Source organism: Homalodisca vitripennis, chromosome 7 (assembly GCF_021130785.1).
Source record: "Homalodisca vitripennis isolate AUS2020 chromosome 7, UT_GWSS_2.1, whole genome shotgun sequence".
Lineage (NCBI taxonomy): Eukaryota > Metazoa > Arthropoda > Insecta > Hemiptera > Cicadellidae > Homalodisca > Homalodisca vitripennis.
In genome coordinates, this window is record NC_060213.1 from 18,932,258 (window position 1) to 18,954,595 (window position 22,338).

A 22,338-nucleotide genomic window follows, 5' to 3' on the forward strand; every position below is an offset into this window, starting at 1 on the left:
GGCCAAGTCGGTGCAGTGCAGATCCCTTGTCACCACACATTATCAAACTCCAGCCCAATCCAGTCCGCTCTACGACTAAATTGGTTGAAGCGGCAAACCAAGTTGTATAGTGTATAGCCAACTTTGGGGACAAGATACTCTCGCCTAATACCAGCAGTCACCCTGCTAGACGTCAAAAACGGTTTTAATAGCGCATGCATCCTGAGAAGGCTGAAGATCCAGACTGTTTATGTATTAAGTGTTTTCATGTATGTTAAAGATAACTTGAATGACCTTGTTAGCCTTAGTGATAACCATAACTATTTTACGAGAAATAGGAATGATCTGTTGCTGATGAAGTGTAAATACACAAGCACGCAAAGTAGCTTTAGGTATCTGGGAATCAAATTGTACAATGCTTTACCTGAACATATAAAAAAATTATCTAGGCCTAGGTTTGAAACCTCCATAAAAAACATGTTGCTTAAGTAGTGTATTATATAGTGTAAATGAATTTTACAATGCTAGTAATAGTATGCTTCTTTAACTTGTTTCACATGTTATAACTTGTTGACGTTGTTATACACTATTGTAGTGTCCTGACAATAAATGATTTGATTTGATTTGATCTCATCTTACCTTACCACAAAAGAATACTTGAAGAACAGGCTATTCAGATACTTGGTGGACTAGAATTTCAAATGTACACGTGTGGTGTTACTCAGGGTTTTGTTATGGACAGACCTATCTTGTGGAACAGTGGCAGTAGCATTACGGATGACCTGGCTGCAGTGGTGACAGCAACTAACAAAGAGGAAGTTGTGGCAAGAGAAAGAACTTGCCTCTGAGGCAGTAAGGACATGGATGAATGAAAACAAGTTACAACATGTAACAAGCGGTAAACCCTGACTTCAAGGACCGTTGTAGCTGTAATGCTCAAAAATGGTAATACCTAGAAGGCAATATTCCCAATCATACAAAAGGTCAGACAAAGATGACAGAAAAGTATGACTAAAACAGATGAAGGAGGAGTAGTTTCTAATGTTCCTTACTGAGGTGTAATAACACATTAGTAGTTTCAGCTTAGTCTGAGAAGGTGGGGGAAGTGCTGGTTTTTTGTGGTTCATCATTTATCTCTTTAGAACTGTAACAAGAGGACATACAGTGGCATTCAAGAGAATTCAAAGCGATTTTCCTCTCTTCCTCAAAAGAAAGGGAAGCCTTTAGGGAATTATACAAGAAGTAAATATATACAATATACCTTTAAAATAATTCCACGCTCTGTAACAACTGGGCAGACGAGAATCGGAGACTGTCACTGTTACAATACAAGAAATGAACATAAATTTGCTATAGAAACATGAAATCTCAGTTCATTTAAAAGAAACTATAGAACAAAGGAGTAATCTAAATGCTCTCTCAGATTCTGTGAAGAAAAAACTTCTTTTTTTTTTAAACTAGCTTCAATGAACTTCTACACTACTCAGCGATCCTAGGATGGAGAATAAAACCATGTGGCATGAATTGATGACAACTATTTATATAGTATTTTCACTCCTAAATTTAATTTAAAAAATACTAATGTTATAACGAATGTTGTCTGTTGATTCTGTAATATCAACATATTTTAAAAAGCAGTATTTTGAATTTCACTTCGTTTTATGTGCAAGTTGGAAATTTCAACTAAGATATAGCCTCAAGATAAAATATTCAGTTTGAGAAAATCCTCTAAAGTGCAAGTAATTTATGAAGCTTATGGTAAGAAATATTCTGTCTTGATATTGTGAATGCCTGTGTGTCATTTTGTTATGTAATCTATTACATTTTCTATGGAAAATATTCTATTACATACTGTTGTGTTCTGTTGCTACTCAAAGGACCAATCAAATCCTCACTTACTTACTTAACAGTAGAATCCTGATGACATAATTTGACTACAATAAATCTTATCACAGGTGATGCTCCTGATGGAAGGTAAAGCGCACGCTTATGTGTTCGCAAGCGGAGGGACTAAACGCTGGGACACGTGTGCTCCGGAGGCTATTTTGCATGCAGCTGGGGGCAAATTGACAGATCTGCACGGCAACACTTACTCCTACGCCAAGGATACCTCTCATGCCAACTCCGGTGGTGTTCTTGCCACGGCACACTCAGACGAACATGATATTTATCTCAAGAGTATTCCAAGTGAAGTTCGTGAAAAACTAAGTTAACTGTAAAGAATTATGGGTAAAATGGTTTTATTGGTTAGAATAAATGTTCTTTATTTACAAGCTCATGGTATTTTAAGCCAGAAAGATGTTTTTAAGCTTTTTTTAAAAGGTGATGGCTTCTACTGCATTTATGTAATTTAAACATCACTAATAGTTTTCTCATGAAATAGAACTCTTAAGAGTACAGTTTTACCAGGTTTTTAAACTTGTTCTGGTTAGGCCTACAGGTAAAAATCTAGTCTATATGTGATTGGTACAATCACGATGAAATATATTGATGTATTATGCTCGAGATATATCATATTATAGTCATTTTACAGGATTAACAATAAATAGCAAGAATAACAATCAAGTAAATAAAAGTAATTTTTGTTTAGCTGTAAAATGGAGTTTATAATCTACATCACGCTACTGAATCTTTGTGAACTGTAGCAGTTTGAGGCTGCTTTTATCGCGTTCCCTTTAATTAACTTATTAATTATATCTCTCTACTGTACTCCAGGTCCCTCTATTGAAATTTTAACCCTCTATAGTCAATAGTCAAGTGTGCTTTATTCATGAACATTAAGAACAGAATTTGCGTCAAAATTGAATTAAAAAAACAATGAATATTTACAACATAAAAATTTGTTATCTTCTATGAAATGTGCATATCTTCTAGTAGTCTCCATTCAAAAAATTCATTTAAAGAGTAGAAGGGATGATCTAGAAGCCAGTTCTTAAGAAGATTACAAAACTGTTGTTTCTTGGACATTTTCAGGGGGGGGGGAAGAGTCTTCCACATCTTGGCTGCTGCGTAGCTGGGTTTCTTCTCTGTCATAGTACAATGGTGTATAGGGAGGCAATAGTTAGCCGAGTGTCTTGTATTGTAGTTATGGAACTGAGCTGCGTTCTTCATGGAATCAGGTGATTTCAGGTGTAGGTATGTGACGACTTCCAAGATATACAGATTGAGCACGGTTAGAATTTTCAGATCTCTGAAACTTCTTCTGCAGGTTTGTCTGGGCTGGAGATCTCCAAGTATTCTTATTGCACGTTTTTGTAATAGGAGTACTCGCTCTAGATTACCTCCCGCAGTGGCTCCCCAAACTGCAATACGATAGCGCAAATGGGACTCCAACAGGCTGTAGTAGGCGATTTTAGCTGTTTCAGTACTACATGTAATTATAAAGAGACTTGAGCTTATCTTGTTACAAAGGGTATTAATGTGAGCATTCCAGCTGAACTTAAACCCAAGAACATGAACATTGAACCCCTATACATGAACTTGAACCCAAGAAACTATGATTGACAAGTTACAATGTGTGGTTTACACTTGCTTTTTATCCTATGACTATTTTTGTCTGAACTTCCAAATAACCCGCTACTTGGTCTGTCTGGATAACTTTATTTCCAATCTGCAGCCACTTTTATTTGTGAAACAACACCCCCTCAGTTCTCTAGCCATGGTGGACTCCTGTCAAAAATAAGTTTTTGTGGCTAAACTAAGAACAGTAGTATCCCAATTTATTACAGACACACGGAGATCTATCACAAACAGATTACTAAACGAAAATCGTCCTTATAGATTAAGATGTAGATTAGTAGGAAGAATTTACTGGTTTAATGTTTTTTTTTTACTGACCAATAATATCAACAACGCATTCCATTATTTCATACAAATGTTGACTGATAATTCCAAGGACTGTTGTCAGTTAAAAATTAAAAGTATAAGGAAGAATGTGAATTAATTCCCCTAATGCAGCAAACAAAAAATGGCATACTACATACCTTGCTAAAACTACACTACCTCTCCACATATGCTATAAAAGAAGAAAGTCTAACTCTAACTAGTGTTAGATCATGAGACTGGATTACACTATATTGGGTAATTTGTAAACTAGGTGTCTCTGATGTGGAACAATGTAAATTCATTTGTTTTGAGCTTCTTCATTGTCTATGTTTTTTCCATCTCTTCAGACAAACATGACTCCAGATTCCAGGAGTCAAGTATGTAACAGCATCAGATTCCAGTCACTGCATGAAGAGGAAGGTGAACTGGAGCTAAACTCAACATTCACATTAAATTAACTTCTCCATCATGGATGGCTACATTGTGTACAATAATATACCTATTACAGCTGACGAGTTTAATAAATCCCCTGTAAATATTAATGATACTGTAGATACAAATAGCGATAATGTTAGCACTGCCTGTTCTTTAGATATATTAAGATTGTTGGTTTTTACAGCCCCTGATTCTATGTATGTTAGTTGATCTTAGGAGAATATTGTGTTTGTAAGTAAGTTAAGCAACTCTAAATCTAAGGATGGTTTCAAATTTTAAAAAAAAGTAATTGAATACATATCTTGTCCATTAACATGCTAAATTAATTAATCAAATGTATGCAAAAAAGAGATTCGAAATTGAACTAAAATTATGTTTTAGAGAGTTTTTAAAACAAGGAAGAAACATATGGATTACTTTTAGATTCAAGCAAAGCATTTAATATGGTATCAGCCAAATTAAAAAAGTATATTATAAGCCTTAGTTTATACTCGTTGGAGGAATTCATGTCATTAAAAAAGACCAAACTAGCAAATATTTTTAGTAATAAGATTGGCCATATGTATGATGGCATTTTGACACTATTCTTGTACACTTGATGTATTCAAATGAATAAAGATGATTGATTGATTGATATCTCAAATGGTTGTAAAGAAAAATAACGTTACTATGGTGTTGCGCACAGTTGTTTAACTGTCTTTGTCAATTTTGTACCTGTCTGATCGTTTATAGTTTGTAAAGATAGGCGAAGACCAGTCTGGTCTTAAGCATGTTACTTGTAGAGTGCCCTTGGGTTCTGTTCTGGACCCACTCTTATTTACTGTTTTTATAAATGACTTACCTGACTTTGTGTCTAACATAACAATACTGTATGCAGATGACACTAATTTTCTATTATCAGATAAGTTCCTGATTTGAATAATGTAATAATTAATTACACAAGAATAAGATCCCAAGTATACAATTAAATTAACAGTCAACCTAGAACAATTTTTTTTGTGTACGCTTATTGCTTAAAAAAATAAATCAGATAAGCTTTTAGGAATCAATCTAGATTTAAGGGTTATCTGGGATGCTTTTACACACTCTTTCTGCTTTTTTTTACTGTACTCAATGTTTATGTAATAAGCTTGCTAAATAAATAAACAAATAAATAGAAAATATCTGTGATATTTATAAAGGTTTACAATTGAAGTAAGATAATTCCAAAATATCACTGTTATTTTTTTAATGTTATTAGTTATTTTCTTGCCATGTGTTAATTTAAAACATAATATACAATAAAATTGGTTAAGGATTTAAATGTATTCTTTTCCTAACCTAAGTTGCTCTGCTATTGTTTGGTTGGTATACTTATTTCTTGTGTCAATTAGGTAGATGTTTCTTTTATCATCGTTCCGTGGAATAGTGCGTAGATGACTAAATGTAGCCGAATTTATTCACCAATTTAGACTGATTTAAATCTTCCAAGTCCACAATAAAATTGTTAAACTTTTTATGTGTTGCAAACTTTGGGGTAAATAGAGTTGGTTTTAAAATTATGTTACTCATTAATTATTTATAAACAGAATATGGTACACATATTACAAAATTGCAGTCATCAGGCTTGTGCCTCCAAAATATTTTTAAGTATTTAAAAAAAAGGAGTATAATAAATTGGATTTGGGATAAGAACAAGTTAACCCATTGGGAAACTTTCCCGAGCGGCGCTCATGCTCTTTTTAGACATTAACTATCAGGTATGGTTTGTTTTTCCCCTAGATCGCAGTTTTGTGCCATCGTGCATCCTTATTAGCAATTATTCCGTTTAGATCCGTTATGTTTGCACACTGGAACCACAACTTATAGCTTGTTTTGTCATTGTTTACATTTTGCCATATGCTCAATTTTCATCACTTCAATGTTCTGCTTTCATTCTATGTATCATGTTCTAAACGTTTAACTTTTTATAGTTTTTTAATGAGTTTTTAGTTCTTCCGCTACCTCATGGAACAAGACAATTTGCTTACTTCAGAGGTAGACAGATACTTGGACAGTGATATTGAGATATCAAAGATACTCAAAGACTGACACAAAAGTGAATTATAAAATGTAAATGAATGGTCATTGTATGTAATGTAAATAGTTTATTTTAATTATCATTTTAATAATAAAAATTGAACGAAACAGTTTTATCTCATCTTTCAACAACTAATTCAGGAGCTTGTCATAAAATCATCAAAAAGTGAAAAATTTTAAGTGAATTTTGATTGTTTTGTCATTATGCTTTATAATTAAGCAATCCAATAAAAACTGGTTTTCCATGTAAAAAAACATTGTGCTGTTTTGAATAAAAAAGTATTGAAACATATAAACAAAAAAGTAATAGAATATTGATAATTACTTTTAATTTTTTGTTTTTCTTACTAAAAAATTCTAAATATATTTATTAAAAAAAATTAAATAAAAAATAATTTGGAGAAAGCAATAAACACTGTTGTAGAGCAACCAGATACACTAAAATGTCCTGAAAATTTGACTAATTTATCTGTATCCAAACTCATTTTATTAATATTTTAGTACACGCATGCATTTTTGTCAAAATCAATTCAAACGTTCAGTCCTAGAGAGGCTAGGTTAATTACTTCCTCAATTGGTTAATGAAATCAAACAAATGTATAAATAATATCATTTGTTAAATTTTGTATACATATGGTATAACAACAATGTTTCTAAATAGGGAGTTGTGGAAAGTGTTCACACAATTACCTGGGCGAGTGGTTGTATAATGTTTGTAATGAATAATGCTCCACAAACGTACATTAATGGCAAATGTTATAAATCCTGTTATACTTTCGATTTGTCCATTGTCAGTAGTGGCTATAAACACAGAGAAGAATTGTGATAATACGGTAGGCCAGGTGATTGCTTATGTGTTGATTCATGTTATGGACCACCATCGTGGTGATGTTTGTAATTATTATTGATGAGTAGAATCACATAAGTTTTCAATTTCAACATTACCCACAACGTAAATCAACTGTTAGACAATGGAAACAATATTGCTCCAAACATGTGGTAAGTGAAACTAAAATAGAACATCATCAGACTAGCCAACCTTGACAAAATCAATTTTTTTTCTTCGGTTGTTGCAATATTCGAAAAGAAATGAAAATCAGAAATCCTTATTCATGCACATAACATACAGAATGGTGTCTGAAGTTATGTCAACATTTAATGCAATGAAAATTGGAAGTAAAATGTATTGAAAAGTATCCAATTTCTTAGTGCCATGGCTTGTGCAGACTTGCAACTCATTAGTGGTGTACACCGTCTCCTTTAGCAACCAATTTTTTACAGGACATTTTAACGATATTTAGCAGAAATTCTGCAAAATAAATTAACACCGAAAAAAGAATAGTTCATATTTGAACAAACAGTATTTTGTTTGCATTTCTAGAGAACCAGCAAACTTGTTCCCTTTCAGTAGGTTTGATCACTGTAATTAGGTCAAAACAATTTTGATCTAAATTGTTGTAACAAGTTTTAATTTTATTTATTACACTAATAATATTGCATCTAGACACAAATAGAAATACAAAGTTAAAATTCGTGTATCAAATAGTAACAATATCATTGTGACATCTGGAATGTTAAAACAAATTAATCACAAAATACCATATGCTCTTACCACACACCTGTTAGAGCACACCATATAGTCCTACTGCACGCTTATTAACCTTTGTAAGAGCACACCATATAGTCCTACTGCAGGCCCATTATATCCTTTGTAAGAGCACACCATATAGTCCTACAGAACGCTCATTAGCCTTTTGTAAGAGCACACCATATAGTCCTACTGCAGGGCCATTTTATCCTTTGTAAGAGGACACCATATAGTCCTACTGCAGGCCCAGTATATCCTTTGTAAGAGTACACCATGTAATCCTACTGCAGGCCCTGTATATCCTTTGTAAGATCACATCATATAGTCCTACTTCAAGCCCATTACATACTTTGTAGGATCACACCATATAGTCCTACATCACGCCCATTATATCCTTTGTAAGAGCACACCATATAGTCCTACTTCACGCCCATTAATATCCTTTGTAAGAGCCCACCATGTAGTCCTACTACAGGCCCAGTATATCCTTTGTAAGTGCACACCATATAGTCCTACTTCAAGCCCATTATATCCTTTGTAAGAGCAAACCATATAGTCCTACTGCAGGCCCATTATATCCTTTGTAAGAGCACACCATATAGCCCTACTTCACGCCCATTATATCCTTTGTAAGATCACACCATATAGTCCAACTTCACGCCCATTATATCCTTTGTAAGAGCACACCATATAGTCCTACTTCACACCCATTATTTCCTTTGTAAGATCACACCATATAGTCCTACTGCACGCTCATTAGTTTTTATAAGAGCACACCTTATAATCCTTCTGCAGGCCCTTTATATCCTTTGTAAGATCACATCATATAGTCCTACTTCACGCCCATTATATCCTTTGTAAGATCACAGCATATAGTCATACTTCATGCCCATTATATCCTTTGTAAGATCACACCATATAGTCATACTTCACGCCCATTATATCCTTTGTAAGCGCACACCAAATGGTCCTTCAGCAGGCCCATTATATCCTTTGTAGGATCACACCATATAGTCCTACCGCAGGCCCTTTATATCCTTTGTAAGATCACACCATATAGTCCTTCAGCAGGCCCATTATATCCTTTGTAGGATCACACCATAGTCCTACTGCAGGCCCTTTATATCCTTTGCAAGAGCACACCAAATAGTCCTTCCGCAGGCCCATTATATCCTTTGTACGATCACACCATACAGTCCTACTGCAGGCCCTTTATATCCTTTGTAAGAGCACATCAAATAGTCCTTCAGCAGGCCCTTTATATCCTTTGTAAGATCACACCATACAGTCCTACTCCAGGCCCTTTATATCGTTTGTAAGATCACACCATATAGTCCTACTGCAGGCCCATTATATCCTTTGTTAGATCACACCATATAGTCCTACTTCACACCCATTATTTCCTTTGTAAGATCACACCATATAGTCCTACTGCAGGTCCATTATATCCTTTGTAAGAGCACACCATATAGTCCTACTGCAGGCCCATTTAATCCTTTGTAAGATCACACCATATAGTCCTACTTCACGCCCATTATATCCTTTGTAGGATCACACCATACAGTCCTACTGCAGGCCCTTTATATCCTTTGTAAGATCACACCATATAGTTCTACTTCACGCCCATTATATCCTTTGTAGGATCACACCATACAGTCCTACTGCAGGCCCTTTATATCCTTTGTAAGAGCACACCAAATAGTCCTTCAGCAGGCCCATTATATCCTTTGTACGATCACACCATACAATCCTACTGCAGGCCCTTTAAATCCTTTGTAAGAGCACACCAAATAGTCCTTCAGCAGGCCCTTTATATCCTTTGTAAGAGCACACCATATAGTCCTACTGCAGGCCCTTTATATCCTTTGTAAGATCACATCATATAGTCCTACTTTACACCCATTATATCCTTTGTAAGATCACACCATATAGTTCTACTTCACGCCCATTATATCCTTTGTAAGAGCACACCATATAGTCCTACTTCACGCCCATTATATCCTTTGTAAGAGCACACCATATAGTTCTACTTCACGCCCATTATATCCTTTGTAAGATCACACCATATAGTCCTACTGCACACCCATTATATCCTTTGTAAGATCACACTATATAGTCCTTCAGCAGGCCCTTTATATCCTTTGTAAGATCACATCATATAGTCCTACTTCACACCCATTATATCCTTTGTAAGATCACACCATATAGTTCTACTTCACACCCATTATATCCTTTGTAAGATCACACCATATAGTTCTACTTCATGCCCATTATTTCCTTTGTAACAGCACACCATATAGTCCTACTGCACGCCTATTATATCCTTTGTAAGAGCACACCATAAAGTCCTACTGGACACTCATTAGCCATTGTAAGAGCACACCATATAGTCCTACTACAGGCCCTGTTTATCCTTTGTAAGAGGACACCTTATAGTCCTACTGCACGCTCATTAGTCTTTGTAAGAGCAAACTACATAGTCCTACTGTGGGCCCATTTTATCCTTTCTAAGATCACATCATATCGTCCTCCTGTAGGCCCATTATATCCTTTGTAAGAGCACACCGTATAGTCTTACTGCACACTTATTAGGCTTTGTAAGGGCACATCATGTGCTCCTACTGCACACTTGTTGGCTTTTATAACAACATCTTGTGCTCCTGCAACACTTTTGAGTTTAGTCAACTTCCACAGCATGCAAAACATTCCTGATATAATATACTAAAATGTTCTTATAAATTGATTAAATTCTTCATTTAACTTTTGTTATAAAGTAAGTTTAGACCTATAATATGTTGAAGTGCAGAAAACCATAAATATAAAAAGTTATTCAGATTTCAAAACAGTATTTATTAGTAAACAGAGTATTCCCACAGGGTTCAATATTGAGTCCGTTTTTGTTTGTTTGACTAATGATTTTCCCAAGTTATATCAATATTAACAGAGTAGAATCAATAAAAATATCACAACAGAAACACATCGAAACTGCTAAACTGATGGAGATCTTTCCTGGACTCAGTGGAAATCTTCTCTGGGAGTGTCCAAAACACTGGGGAGTCTGAAGTATGCAAAACTCTCCATAGCAGTGGGGAATAGAGTCGATACTTTATTGTATTTTTGAACTAATAAAAGGAGGGCAAAGGTCATGTCCGATTGTATAAAGTTTATAATAAAACCACCCTACCACCAATCAATCACCAGGAAGCTTATACAGTGATAATTAAAATCTTTTCCTACAAATAGTTTATATGAAAAATAAAAACATTAAACATAAAATATTAAACAAATTAATTCAGTTTAAATCACAAATCAAGACCTTAATCGGACCAAAAATTATTCGTATTCGAGTTTGAAAGAGTTGACCACAAACTAACTCATAGAGCTAATTTATTTTAATGTTTTGACACATAAAGCTGTTTACTAACAATAATTTCCAGATTTTATATCGTTACTGAAGAAAAGGATACAGGATTTTTGACCCTTTTCAACTGGCAGGGGTTTTTGTTGTATTCCTTCAATTCTAATAGGTGTTATCGGCCCTCCATATAGCTTTCAAACCATTTATTTCTTTGCAGCTTTATGTACTCCCACAAGTACCAATCTATCGATGACTAGCAGTTACTTGTGGCTTTGTAATTGATTTATTGAATAACAGTTACGTCATAGGCATATCCTTTTTCAATGGATTGGAATTGAAGTTTGCAAAGCAATGTTTTGCAGCCCTGAAGTCGCAGGATGAAACAGTTTTTATAAGTACCAAAGAAATACACAAATTTATCTACAACATTACATAACATTTGAATGATTAACTCCAACTATTTCAGTAACACTTCAACTATTTTAGACCAGAGTGGAGAAATACTAAATCCATTGAAAGTTGAGTGAAATTATTTACAATGTAATATAATTTTTAATTTGAACTAGTCATGTTTAAGGTACATATTATTTCTAAATTAATTTTTAAAAGGTTCAAAAGCAAAATGGAATTGCCACTTGCTCTTATTTCAGGGTTAGCTTGTGAAGAAGTATTTTTCATACCACAATATAATTGATTTGTATTTCACATGCCATAGTAGAATTTGCCTTGTTGCCACAATATACATATGGTATGCACCTGATGAGACAATGATAATACCTCTTTAGAGAACACTATGTTTCTGAAGAAACAATGTAAGGAATTAATTTTGAGCTTCTTCATCACTAACTTTTTTGCATCTCTTCAAACGTACCTAACTCCAAATTCCAGCAGTAGTCAGTGACAGCATCAGATTCCAGACGCTGCACTGAAAGAGTCAACCCTTCCCACCATGGCTACAAAATGTTGTTTCCCTGACCAAGATACACACATGGGTGGATCTGGAAAATCTTCTTCAGTCAAAAAGGGACTACTTTTGACTATTATTATCTATTTATGGATCAAACGTATTTCCAGTTCCGTAGTAGCATTTGCCTTGTACTGATCATAAATATTTACACTTATGAAATGTCTACTTCGATAAAAAAACTCTACTTACTGCCACTGTAATCTAACTTCACTAAAGTATTTTCAATGCCAGTAGTCTGTTGAGAGTGTAAGACACATTGGGTCAAATTTCACCTTTCTAGGACAGCAGGAAGTTGAAAATATTGTTCTTCTAGAGATTGTAACTCTTTAGTCCCTATAACTTTAGGGTTTATCTTAAAGAAAATCCTTTTATTTGTCTGTTGACAGCATAAGGCATGTGTATTTCAAATTTCATTATTACAAAGACATCGGAAAGTTGAGAAACAAAAATATAGTTTTTCTAAACCCCATTTCAACTTCTATGTGTAGTTAATCTTAATGAAAAATCTTTGATGTATCTGTTGAGAGCATCAGAAACAAGTTCATCAAATTTCATCTTCTAGGGGTCTCAACCTCATTTAAAAACCCTATGGATGTTATTTATATTATTTTATTATATATGAAATTTAATCTTTTTAGGACAGCGTGAAGTTAAAAAATAAAAACAGTTCTTCTAGGGTTGCAACCCCAAAGCGTAGTTTTGATCTTTATGAAAATGCTTTAGATTTTCTTTGTAAGTCACAACGTACGTGAGTTTCATATTTCTAGGACACTGGAAAGATACAAAAATATATTTTTCTAGGAGTCGCAGCCCCATTTCAACTTCTGTGGTTCGTTGACCTTCATGAACAGTCTGATTTTTCTGTTGAGACGATACAAAAATATTTTGTAAATGTAGCAGAGGAGACTTTGCAAAAAATCCCAGCTTCCGAGAGGAAACCAATACATCCCGCAACCCATGAACCGACTGAAAATCTCAATATCATTACAGACACAAGCACTAAAGAGGTCAGGGCCACTATCACTGAAATAAAAACTAAGAATTCAGCCGGCATTGATGAGATATCCACAAAAATACTGAAGCACTGTGCAGATGAACTCACATCTCCCCTTACCGTTATTTTCAACAGATCATTCCGAGAAGGGAGGTTTCACTCAGAACTAAAGGTCTCAAAAATCTACCCAAAATTCAAAAATGGTGAAAAAACACAAATTAACAATTACAGGCCCAGTTCCCTTATCTCAACATTTTCAAAAGTGTGTGAAAAAATTGTCCTAAAGAGACTTCTAGACCACTGTGCTAGAAACAACCTGCTTACCGACAACCAGCATGGCTTCTCTACAGGAAAATCAACCACCACAGCCATAATAAAGCTAATTGAAACCGTAGTAGACAACTTAGAAGCAAGAAAACTAACAACCGCTAGACTACTTGACTTGAGTAAGGCCTTCGACTGCCTCAGTCACAGTCTTATCATGAATAAATTAGGACACCTGGGAGTGAGTGACACTGCAAAAAATTGGTTTAAAAGCTACTTAGAGGGACGACAACAACTCGTTGAACTGAAACATACACACAGAGGAATCACAGAAGAAATAAGATTAACGCCTCTTCCAGTTCAAAGAGGCGTGCCTCAAGGATCGGTTCTAGGACCAGCACTCTTCATCTTGTTTGTAAATGACTTGCCTCACTATGTGGGAGAATTTTGCCTACCTCTCATGTATGCGGATGATACAACCCTGCTACTTAAAGGACAAACCGCAGACGACCTGGCAGTATCATCCTACGTTGCCCTCAACATGGCATACCAATATTGCAATGGGAATGATCTGGTCGCAAACCCGACTAAAACCAGCCAGATAGCATTTGGAAGAAGAGCGACCGAAGTTCAGATCATCCCAGATGTACGCTTGGAGACACATGTTAAGTTCTTAGGCTTGACTATAGATGCAAACATCTCTTGGACCCCACACATAGACAATCTGAGTAAAAGACTAAATACTAGCCTATACATGATAAAACAAATAATATCTCTTAGCAACTTAGAAACAGCTAAAACAGCTTATTTTTCTCTATTTGAATCACACGTAAGATATGGTCTTTCTGTATGAGGTGGATACATCAAAACTCAACCTAAAAAGAATCCTGACACTCCAAAAGAAATGTATTAGGGCCCTTGCCGGCCTACACCACCTGGATAGCTGCAGAGATGCATTCAGAGCACAGAAAATCATGACTGTTGTCTCACTCTACTACATCCAAGAGGTAGTGATGTACGTAGATAGAAAAGATCTGCCAAGGAACAAGGACACTCACCATCACAACACCAGAAACGGCGAGCTTTACATCCTGCCAGCACACCACCTAACGCTATTTGAAACTAAACCATCCTACATCAGCAGAAAAATTCACAATTCATTGCCTCAAGAAATGCACACCAAAAGAGGGAACTCGCTGAGATCGGCACTAAAAGCATGGCTCCTGGACCGACCATTTTACAAACTCGAAGAATTCTACAGTGAAACTCTCATCTAAAACTGCTTGAAGACTCAAAACTCACATTATTGTAAAAGACACTAATTGTAATCTCAATGATTGTAAATAAAGATGATTCTGATTCTAAGACATGTGTGTGTCAAATTTCATCTTTACAGTACATCGAGAAGTTAAAAATAAAATATATAGTTCTTCTAGGGGTTAAAATCCTATTTCAATCCCTATAGGTGGTTGATCTTCATTAACAATGTTTATTTGTCTATGGAGAGCATAAGACACGTCTGTCAAATTTCATCTTTCTTGGACAACTTTCATCTTCATATCTTGTGAGCAACTGAAAAACAAAATATAGTTGCAACCCATATAGATATTTGATCTTTATGGAAATGCTTTAGTTTTTCTATTTTTCTCTAGTCATGCATCATATGTGTGCCAAATTTCAACTTTCTGGGATATAAGGAAGTTGGAGAATTAGTGATGTGTGAGTGAGGGCTTTGTCGTATGTATATATATATATATATATATATATATATATATATATATATATATATGTATATATATACATTAAATTGTATAAATGGCAATAGCCTTATTTAATTTCAATAAACATTGAATCGCAAAAAGTAATATATATAATAAAATATATATATATATATTTGTATTATGTCATCTCAGTACGATGTCAGTTGTAAGAAACAAAACTCTCATAGGCTTACTATCTTTTTCGTCACTCCAAGTTAAAAACCATCATCAAGTAGGTTATTTTTGGCACTGTGACCCAGCAATATTTTAGAACAATTTTTTAGACTTTAGAAAGAATTGAAATAAGTGAAATATGCCTGTAATTGGTGACATGGATTTGTTACCACTTTTGACACTCAGTCTTGCAGGAAACTTTCCTTCTTCAAACGATTTATTGGAAATTAAGTGCATCTGAACAGATTATTTTTTATATTATCAGATAATCTCCAAATGTTCAAGAATGGCAGAAATTGGATAAGTGATGATTTTGTTTAAATTGTGATTATGGTAAAAAAGCCATTATAATTTAAGAATCAGGAACCTATTTTTTTAATTTCTGAATCAAATTTGAGACTCAAATGTCTGGACTTGCCATCACTAATATAATGTACTGATAAGTTCTCTTGCTGCACAAATGGCGTAATCAAATCCTCTTTTACTTTACAGAAGAAACCTGATATAAATTGACTAAAATAAATCTCTTATCACAGGCGATGCTCCTGATGGAAGGTAAAGCGCACACTTGGGCGTTCGCAAGTGGAGGGACTAAACGCTGGGACACGTGTGCTCCGGAGGCGGTTTTGCATGCAGCTGGGGGAAAATTGACAGATCTGCACGGCAACTCTTACTCATACGCCAAGGATACCTCTCATGCCAACTCCGGTGGTGTTCTTGCCACGGCACACTCAGACGAGCATGACATTTACCTCAAGAGTATTCCAAGTGAAGTTCGTGAAAAATTAAGTTAACTGTGACAATTTGAGTTTAAAATTGGTTTAATATGGGCAAAAGGTTCTATGGATTATAGAATATGTTATTTATTTACGTTTAAGCCTATATCAAAATCAACCATAAGCAAGCAAATTACTGAAAGGTAATATAAAATTGTGTAAATATATGTTTGTTTTTTTTCAATAACACTTTGTCTTTATTCCATAATAAGAATTAACAATAGTAAGTTTATATTATTTATAGAATATTACAAAGGAATTTTTTTATAAAGTTCACCTGTGCTCCTACCACATGCTTAATAACTTTTATATCAACATATCTTGTGCTCCTGCAACATTGACGTTTAATCACTAATTAACCACGCAAAAAGGCTGATAAAAAATTTTCTTATGAATGAGTTAATTTCTTCATAATGACCTTCATTACACAAGAAATTTAGACCTATAACAAAATTTTTAAAATAATAGTCTTTTTTTAAATGTTATAATTAAATTGAATTTGGCTCCCTTACACTTTATAATTTTAGATTTGTAGTACTTACTTGAAGGGAAGTGTATATTCAATTTTCTGTAATCATCTGTTTATTTGTGCAGTTATGAGATTATGCCTCTTAATGAAGTATATCTTTTGGAAAGAAGGGAAGCTGATTTTAGAGCAATCTCCCTTGACTGCAATACATTAACCCTTTGCGGTCGGTCGTCGACTATAGGTCGACCGCGGCAGTTTCGCTGAACGCTCGCATGTCGACAATAGGTCGACCGGATAATGTCACTGCTTGTTTGTCCATTTCTAACCTATTGCTGTTCGGTATTTGAGTTATTCGGTACTTTGGACTTCTATTTTGGTTACGTGAATGCTACGTCGATCTTTATTCACGATATAGGAGGCATTGGAAGTGAAAATAGAAGACCAATACAACTGACGTCTGCACTTGCGCCGTGTTTACAAATATGGCTGGTCCAAGTACAAGTTTTACTGACGATGACGAAATATTAGATGAATTAGATGATTGTGATAGTATTTTCGGTGAAATTAGTATCCAAAATGAAAAACAGATTATTAAAGAAGACCGTGATAGTGATTGTGATTGTTAGTTGAATCATAGTGAAAATTCTTCTGAAAACACTGTGGTAAATGACGGTAACCTAGTCGCCGGTAACCTAGACGACGAAAGTGATGTGTTTAGATTGGAAAACTTTAGGTAATGATGGGGAAGAATTTGATCAATTCGTGGATAATGTGATAGAAGTAGGACAAGGAGATGCAAATAATAGAGTTAGGCCTATGCTACAAACTAGTAGACTAAGAGGAAGAGCTATGTTACCCAAAGTAGGCCTAGGGCTGGACTAAGGCAAAATTATAATATATATAATGTATTATATATAATATTGTATAATGAATAACATGTATCTGATGAGATCCTAGTGCCTTTTCACCTGTATTCATGTAATTTTGGTTTATTACATATGTATAAAAAAATAAAAATTATGTTTTTATAATTTTATACTTCTTTTTTATATTTTTTTAAATGTTACTTAAAGTTATAAAAAAAATACTATAAAATAATGTAAACATTCTTTTTAGGTTATTTACATTGATATATAAAGAGAAAAAAATATAAAAGTTGCAGAAAAAGGGATTTAAAAACTTGCATTTGTGTATTGTCAAAGAACTGTAAACTAACAGAAATTAAATACGACCTGAGGACAGTCGAAGCAATTTTTATTGAGACCTCAAAGGGTTAACAAGTTCACGCCGCGGCAGGGCTCTAGAGACCCACCCACTCTTTTTAAAATCCAGTGTGGGGCTCTAGAGACTCATCCACTCTTTTAAAAATCCAGTGTGGGCCTCTAGAGACTCATCCACTCTTTTAAAAATCCAGTGTGGGCCTCTAGAGACTCATCCACTCTTTTTTTAATCCAGTGTGGGGCTCTAGAGACCCACCCACTCTTTTTAAAAATCCAGTGTGGGCCTCTAGAGACCCACCCACTCTTTTTTTAAATCCAGTGTGGGACTCTAGAGACCAATGCTTCATTTAATTTATATGGTGAGTTTAACCACAAAATGCGGCTGATTTCCAACCACCTTATCAAATGTATCATACAGCATTTTGGAATGGTATTTAATGCTTTTCAGACAAAAAAGTTTTTATGATTTATTTGACATATTTACATATTTAGTGTAAAATCATAAGACATCAAAAAATAAAATCACGATCATCGTGAATGTGTTAAACCTGTGCATATGAGGTAAACCTTATTATCATTTTAGAGTAGGCTGTATGCTAAAATTAATTCTACTGAGGCTTGAAAAGGGTGAAATGCAAAACAAACAATCTGTGTATGTATATTTTATTAATACTCTCAATGCCTGTACAAACTTTGAACAGATTTATCGACGTGGAAGCTATTCTGGCAGTTATATCATTCACAAGTAGACTTCATACACCTTAAGTTTTTTAAATCACACCTTTAAAGACAACACAGAGACAAATTTCACACAAAACTGTGTCGTAACTTCGAGAATGTTGGTAAAACTAGCAACACACACTAAACTGTTTCACAGGTTCAACAAGAGTGGTACAAGCTAAAATTAAATTCTTCAACAATTAAATCTGACAGACAAAAATCTTTTCGTAAAACCTTTGATAGCTTATTCAAACCGAAATAACAACCTATCAATTTAAATATTTACATCTCTTCTATACCTAATAAGATTTTTTGTACTTAGCAAATCGTTAGCTATATCACACCAGTTTAATCCTCCAAAATACCCCTAACCCCTACTACGTATTACTTACTTCACTCACTATCCAAGCGATTACAAAAATACTCGTCAATTTAATTCAACCATGCCTACAAAAATAGAATACAACTTTAGAAAAATAACCATAATTTACAATAAAATATGTCACAATTTTTAAATAAATTCACTCATATTAATAGAGGCACATACAACAGAGAGATGTGATGTTCAATAGAGCAGTATGGTGTTAGAGACGGTCTATACCTAATAGTTACTTTACTTATCCATATTATCTTATTCATTATAAACTAGAAATATTATATGGCACTTAAAATAGAAAACAATTCTACTCTGGTTGTTAACGTTTAGAAAGCCATTGGACTGATTCACAAGGAAGATTTTTATTCACGATTTCTTACTCAATTCTTATAAATGTGTTTCCTACATAGCTTTGTTTCATTTCTCTTGCAATTGTATAGTAATTATTGACAAGTTTCCTACATAAAAAGATAGATCATTGTCGTTTACAGATTATTAAACAATAAACAGACATTCACAAAGTAGAATAATTTACCAATCCTTGACTATATAAATTATTTGATTTTTTTGTATTTATTTGTATGCTCTAAAAAGCACTCTACATCTTCCTAGATAAATTTTAGTAAATATTTAAAAATATATTTCAGAAAAAATGTAGAAAACACAGTTCAAATTATTCAAATAAATTACTACTAAACATTGAATAATATACACTAGTTGTAATATTTTTAAAATTATACTACTTACTAACACAGTAAATTTGAAATTTACTAAAAAATTGTCATACCCAAAGATATATTAATACATTTTTTACTCAGTTTAATATGACAAAATCGTTAATAAATAAATGTGTTATTGGATGTCAAAATACATTATTATATTTACAAATTCACAATCAAAATATCAGCTAAAAATTTTGTAAAATTTTCAAAAATGGATCAAGAGTAATGTAAAAAATTATTAAACGGCATTGAAAGACTTAAAATATATAGACTACCAAAATAAATGTGTGAAAAAACGTTTTTAATAAAACTTCAAGCACCTATAAATGTTAGAATTCAGTTCCCGTGGATTATTTAGTCATAACTGGCCTAAAGCGAGACATTAAAAAACAAGCAGTGCTAGATTTACAATGGCAATTAAACAATAATATTGATAATAACAACAACAACTATAATAACTAGTCAACTACTCGCTAAATACAATAAATTACCAACAAATATCACTTAAATCAGTTTAAGTAGAAGGTACACAAATTATGCAACACAAGTGTTTAAAATTATGGAAACTAATAAATAACCTAAACGCGAAACAGGCAAATAAGTGAATAAATAACACGCAGAGCATTATTAGATGTAGAAATGAGAAAATAAGATTATATTGTACATAGAAGATTTTCTGTTACGGCGGTAAAGGCAGCCTCACACCGAATGTCCATTCATCGACTGGACGGGTTTTACGCCTTGGGCGTCCACTGGCTACTACGTTAAACCACGTCCATCCAGCGGCTGAATGGACGAATTTGTTTGCATCTTGTTTTTCATTTGAGTTGCGACCTACGTCAGGGAAACATCGAGACAATGGAATTTAGTGTACCTTGGTGTAACAGTGAGTTTACGAGAAGTGTACCATGGACTGCTGCTGACAGTTCCAGCAGTGATGATGAAAATACAGTCCTACTGTACTCGGTTAGTAAACGAAAACATTGGGTGAACCCCATTAATAAAAATGACAATTTTTTATTGAACTCCACCATTTGATAACATATGGAGGGAGAGAGATTCAGATGGTATTTTAGACTAAGTAAAGAACAATTCGAAGAGGTTTTGAGATTTATAGAGAATGATATAACGAAGGAAGACACGAATTACAGGAAATCTATAAGTGCTTGAGGTAGGCTTTGTTAAATTATTAGGAACCAGCAAAATCCCAAAGGTATTTTTTACGGCAAAAACATAATTTTATACATTCATTAAAACTAAAAATTTATATTTAGCTTTCTACAATAAAAGACAAGAAAAGTATTATTGTATCTTTTTTTTGTATTTTATTTCTTATATCTTTTTCACAATATAATACAAAAATAAACATTGAAGCATTTTTTCAAAGTATTGTTACCAATAACAAAAAGGCTATATGCCAGAAATATGTCAAGAAAAGAATCGACAAGGAGCTTCAGAATAAGGAATTAGTTAGCAAAAACTGGTTTTGAGGTTCAAATAACAGGGATTACAGGTTCAGCAACCAATAAAAACACCATGCGGCGAGGAACTAGCAGGGTGGACTGTTGAAGTGATGCCGTGCGCATACGCAGCTGAAAAAGTCCATAGGACGTCTGGAAAAATCGCTCAGCAAATGATTCCAAAACATTCGTCCAGTGGTTGGATGGACACCGGTGTGCAGCTTTCCATTTAATAGGCAGGCGAGCAATCTTTACCGATCATCCAACCCATCCGTCCAGTTGATGGATGGACATTCGGTGTGAGGCAGCCTTAACGATTTGCTGTGCATTAGCAACACAAACTACAACCTAATCATGATCAACTGAATGTAACCAAAAAAAATGAGAACAACTCTCCGATAAATTTAGAATATATTTATTTAACGGATAAATCGAAAATGTACTATAAAATACTTTTATATAAATATAAAAAAGTTAAGGCTCAATAACTATACAGAATATAAACAAGTTGATGGTGACGAGGGGGGGGGGGTGGTGACAGCAACATAGTTTTAACGCAAACGAACATAACAGATCTATCTAACTCCCACTACAGACCTTAAAGGCGTTAACTTCTTACTCAGTCCTTAAACTACACACTAGTTGGTAGTGCTCCAATAGGAATAGGTACACACACAAATAAGAATTCATTATTGACTAGTTCATTGAAACAAAGTGATGTATAAAAATTGCAAAAGATTGCTGTCCATAATATATTAATGAGGAAAAACTACTTCACTCCAACGAGTTATAAAACTATTATTAACAGTAATAATGAAAGCGGTATTATCGTTATTATCTATTCAATGAATCTAAACGAACGTTCGGTAAGAGAGAAGTCAATTACAATTATGTTTAAAATTATACAAGCTTTGGTAACTTCGTGACAAAAGGGTGAAAAACACGATTTACTATAACAGTGGTTAAACAACAGCATAACACATTGTAAAAGTTGGCCTTAAAGGACAACCATCCAGTCTCTATCGTATTGGTAAGGATCACCCTGAATTTCCATTCTATTTTCCCGTAAAGTTCCCACCAAAAAATCTATAACATAGGACTGTCTGTAAACACGTGAATGAACTGTCTGGCTGTTTTACAGCATTATTTTACATCATTTGATGATTCAGAAGGTTTATTTTCTTTGTTTGAAG

At 34.1% G+C, this 22,338-nt stretch overlaps 2 protein-coding genes across 4 annotated transcripts in view; both read left to right on the top strand.

Moving 5' to 3' along the window:
* LOC124366958 (3'(2'),5'-bisphosphate nucleotidase 1) overlaps positions 1 to 16,359 on the top strand; it is a 37,322-nt gene extending 20,963 nt beyond the window's left edge. For 2 of the 3 annotated variants that reach the window (XM_046823594.1, XM_046823592.1), the window contains exon 6: positions 1,935 to 5,536. In XM_046823594.1, coding sequence (XP_046679550.1) covers positions 1,935 to 2,192 — 258 coding nt within the window. In that variant the 3' untranslated portion in view covers positions 2,193 to 5,536. Of the gene's footprint in view, positions 1 to 1,934; positions 5,537 to 15,938 lie in introns of those variants that run through there. The other variant, XM_046823593.1, reaches the window with a different exon arrangement.
* LOC124366957 overlaps positions 1 to 22,338 on the top strand; it is a 230,921-nt gene that overhangs the window by 162,544 nt on the left and 46,039 nt on the right. The window lies entirely within an intron of this gene.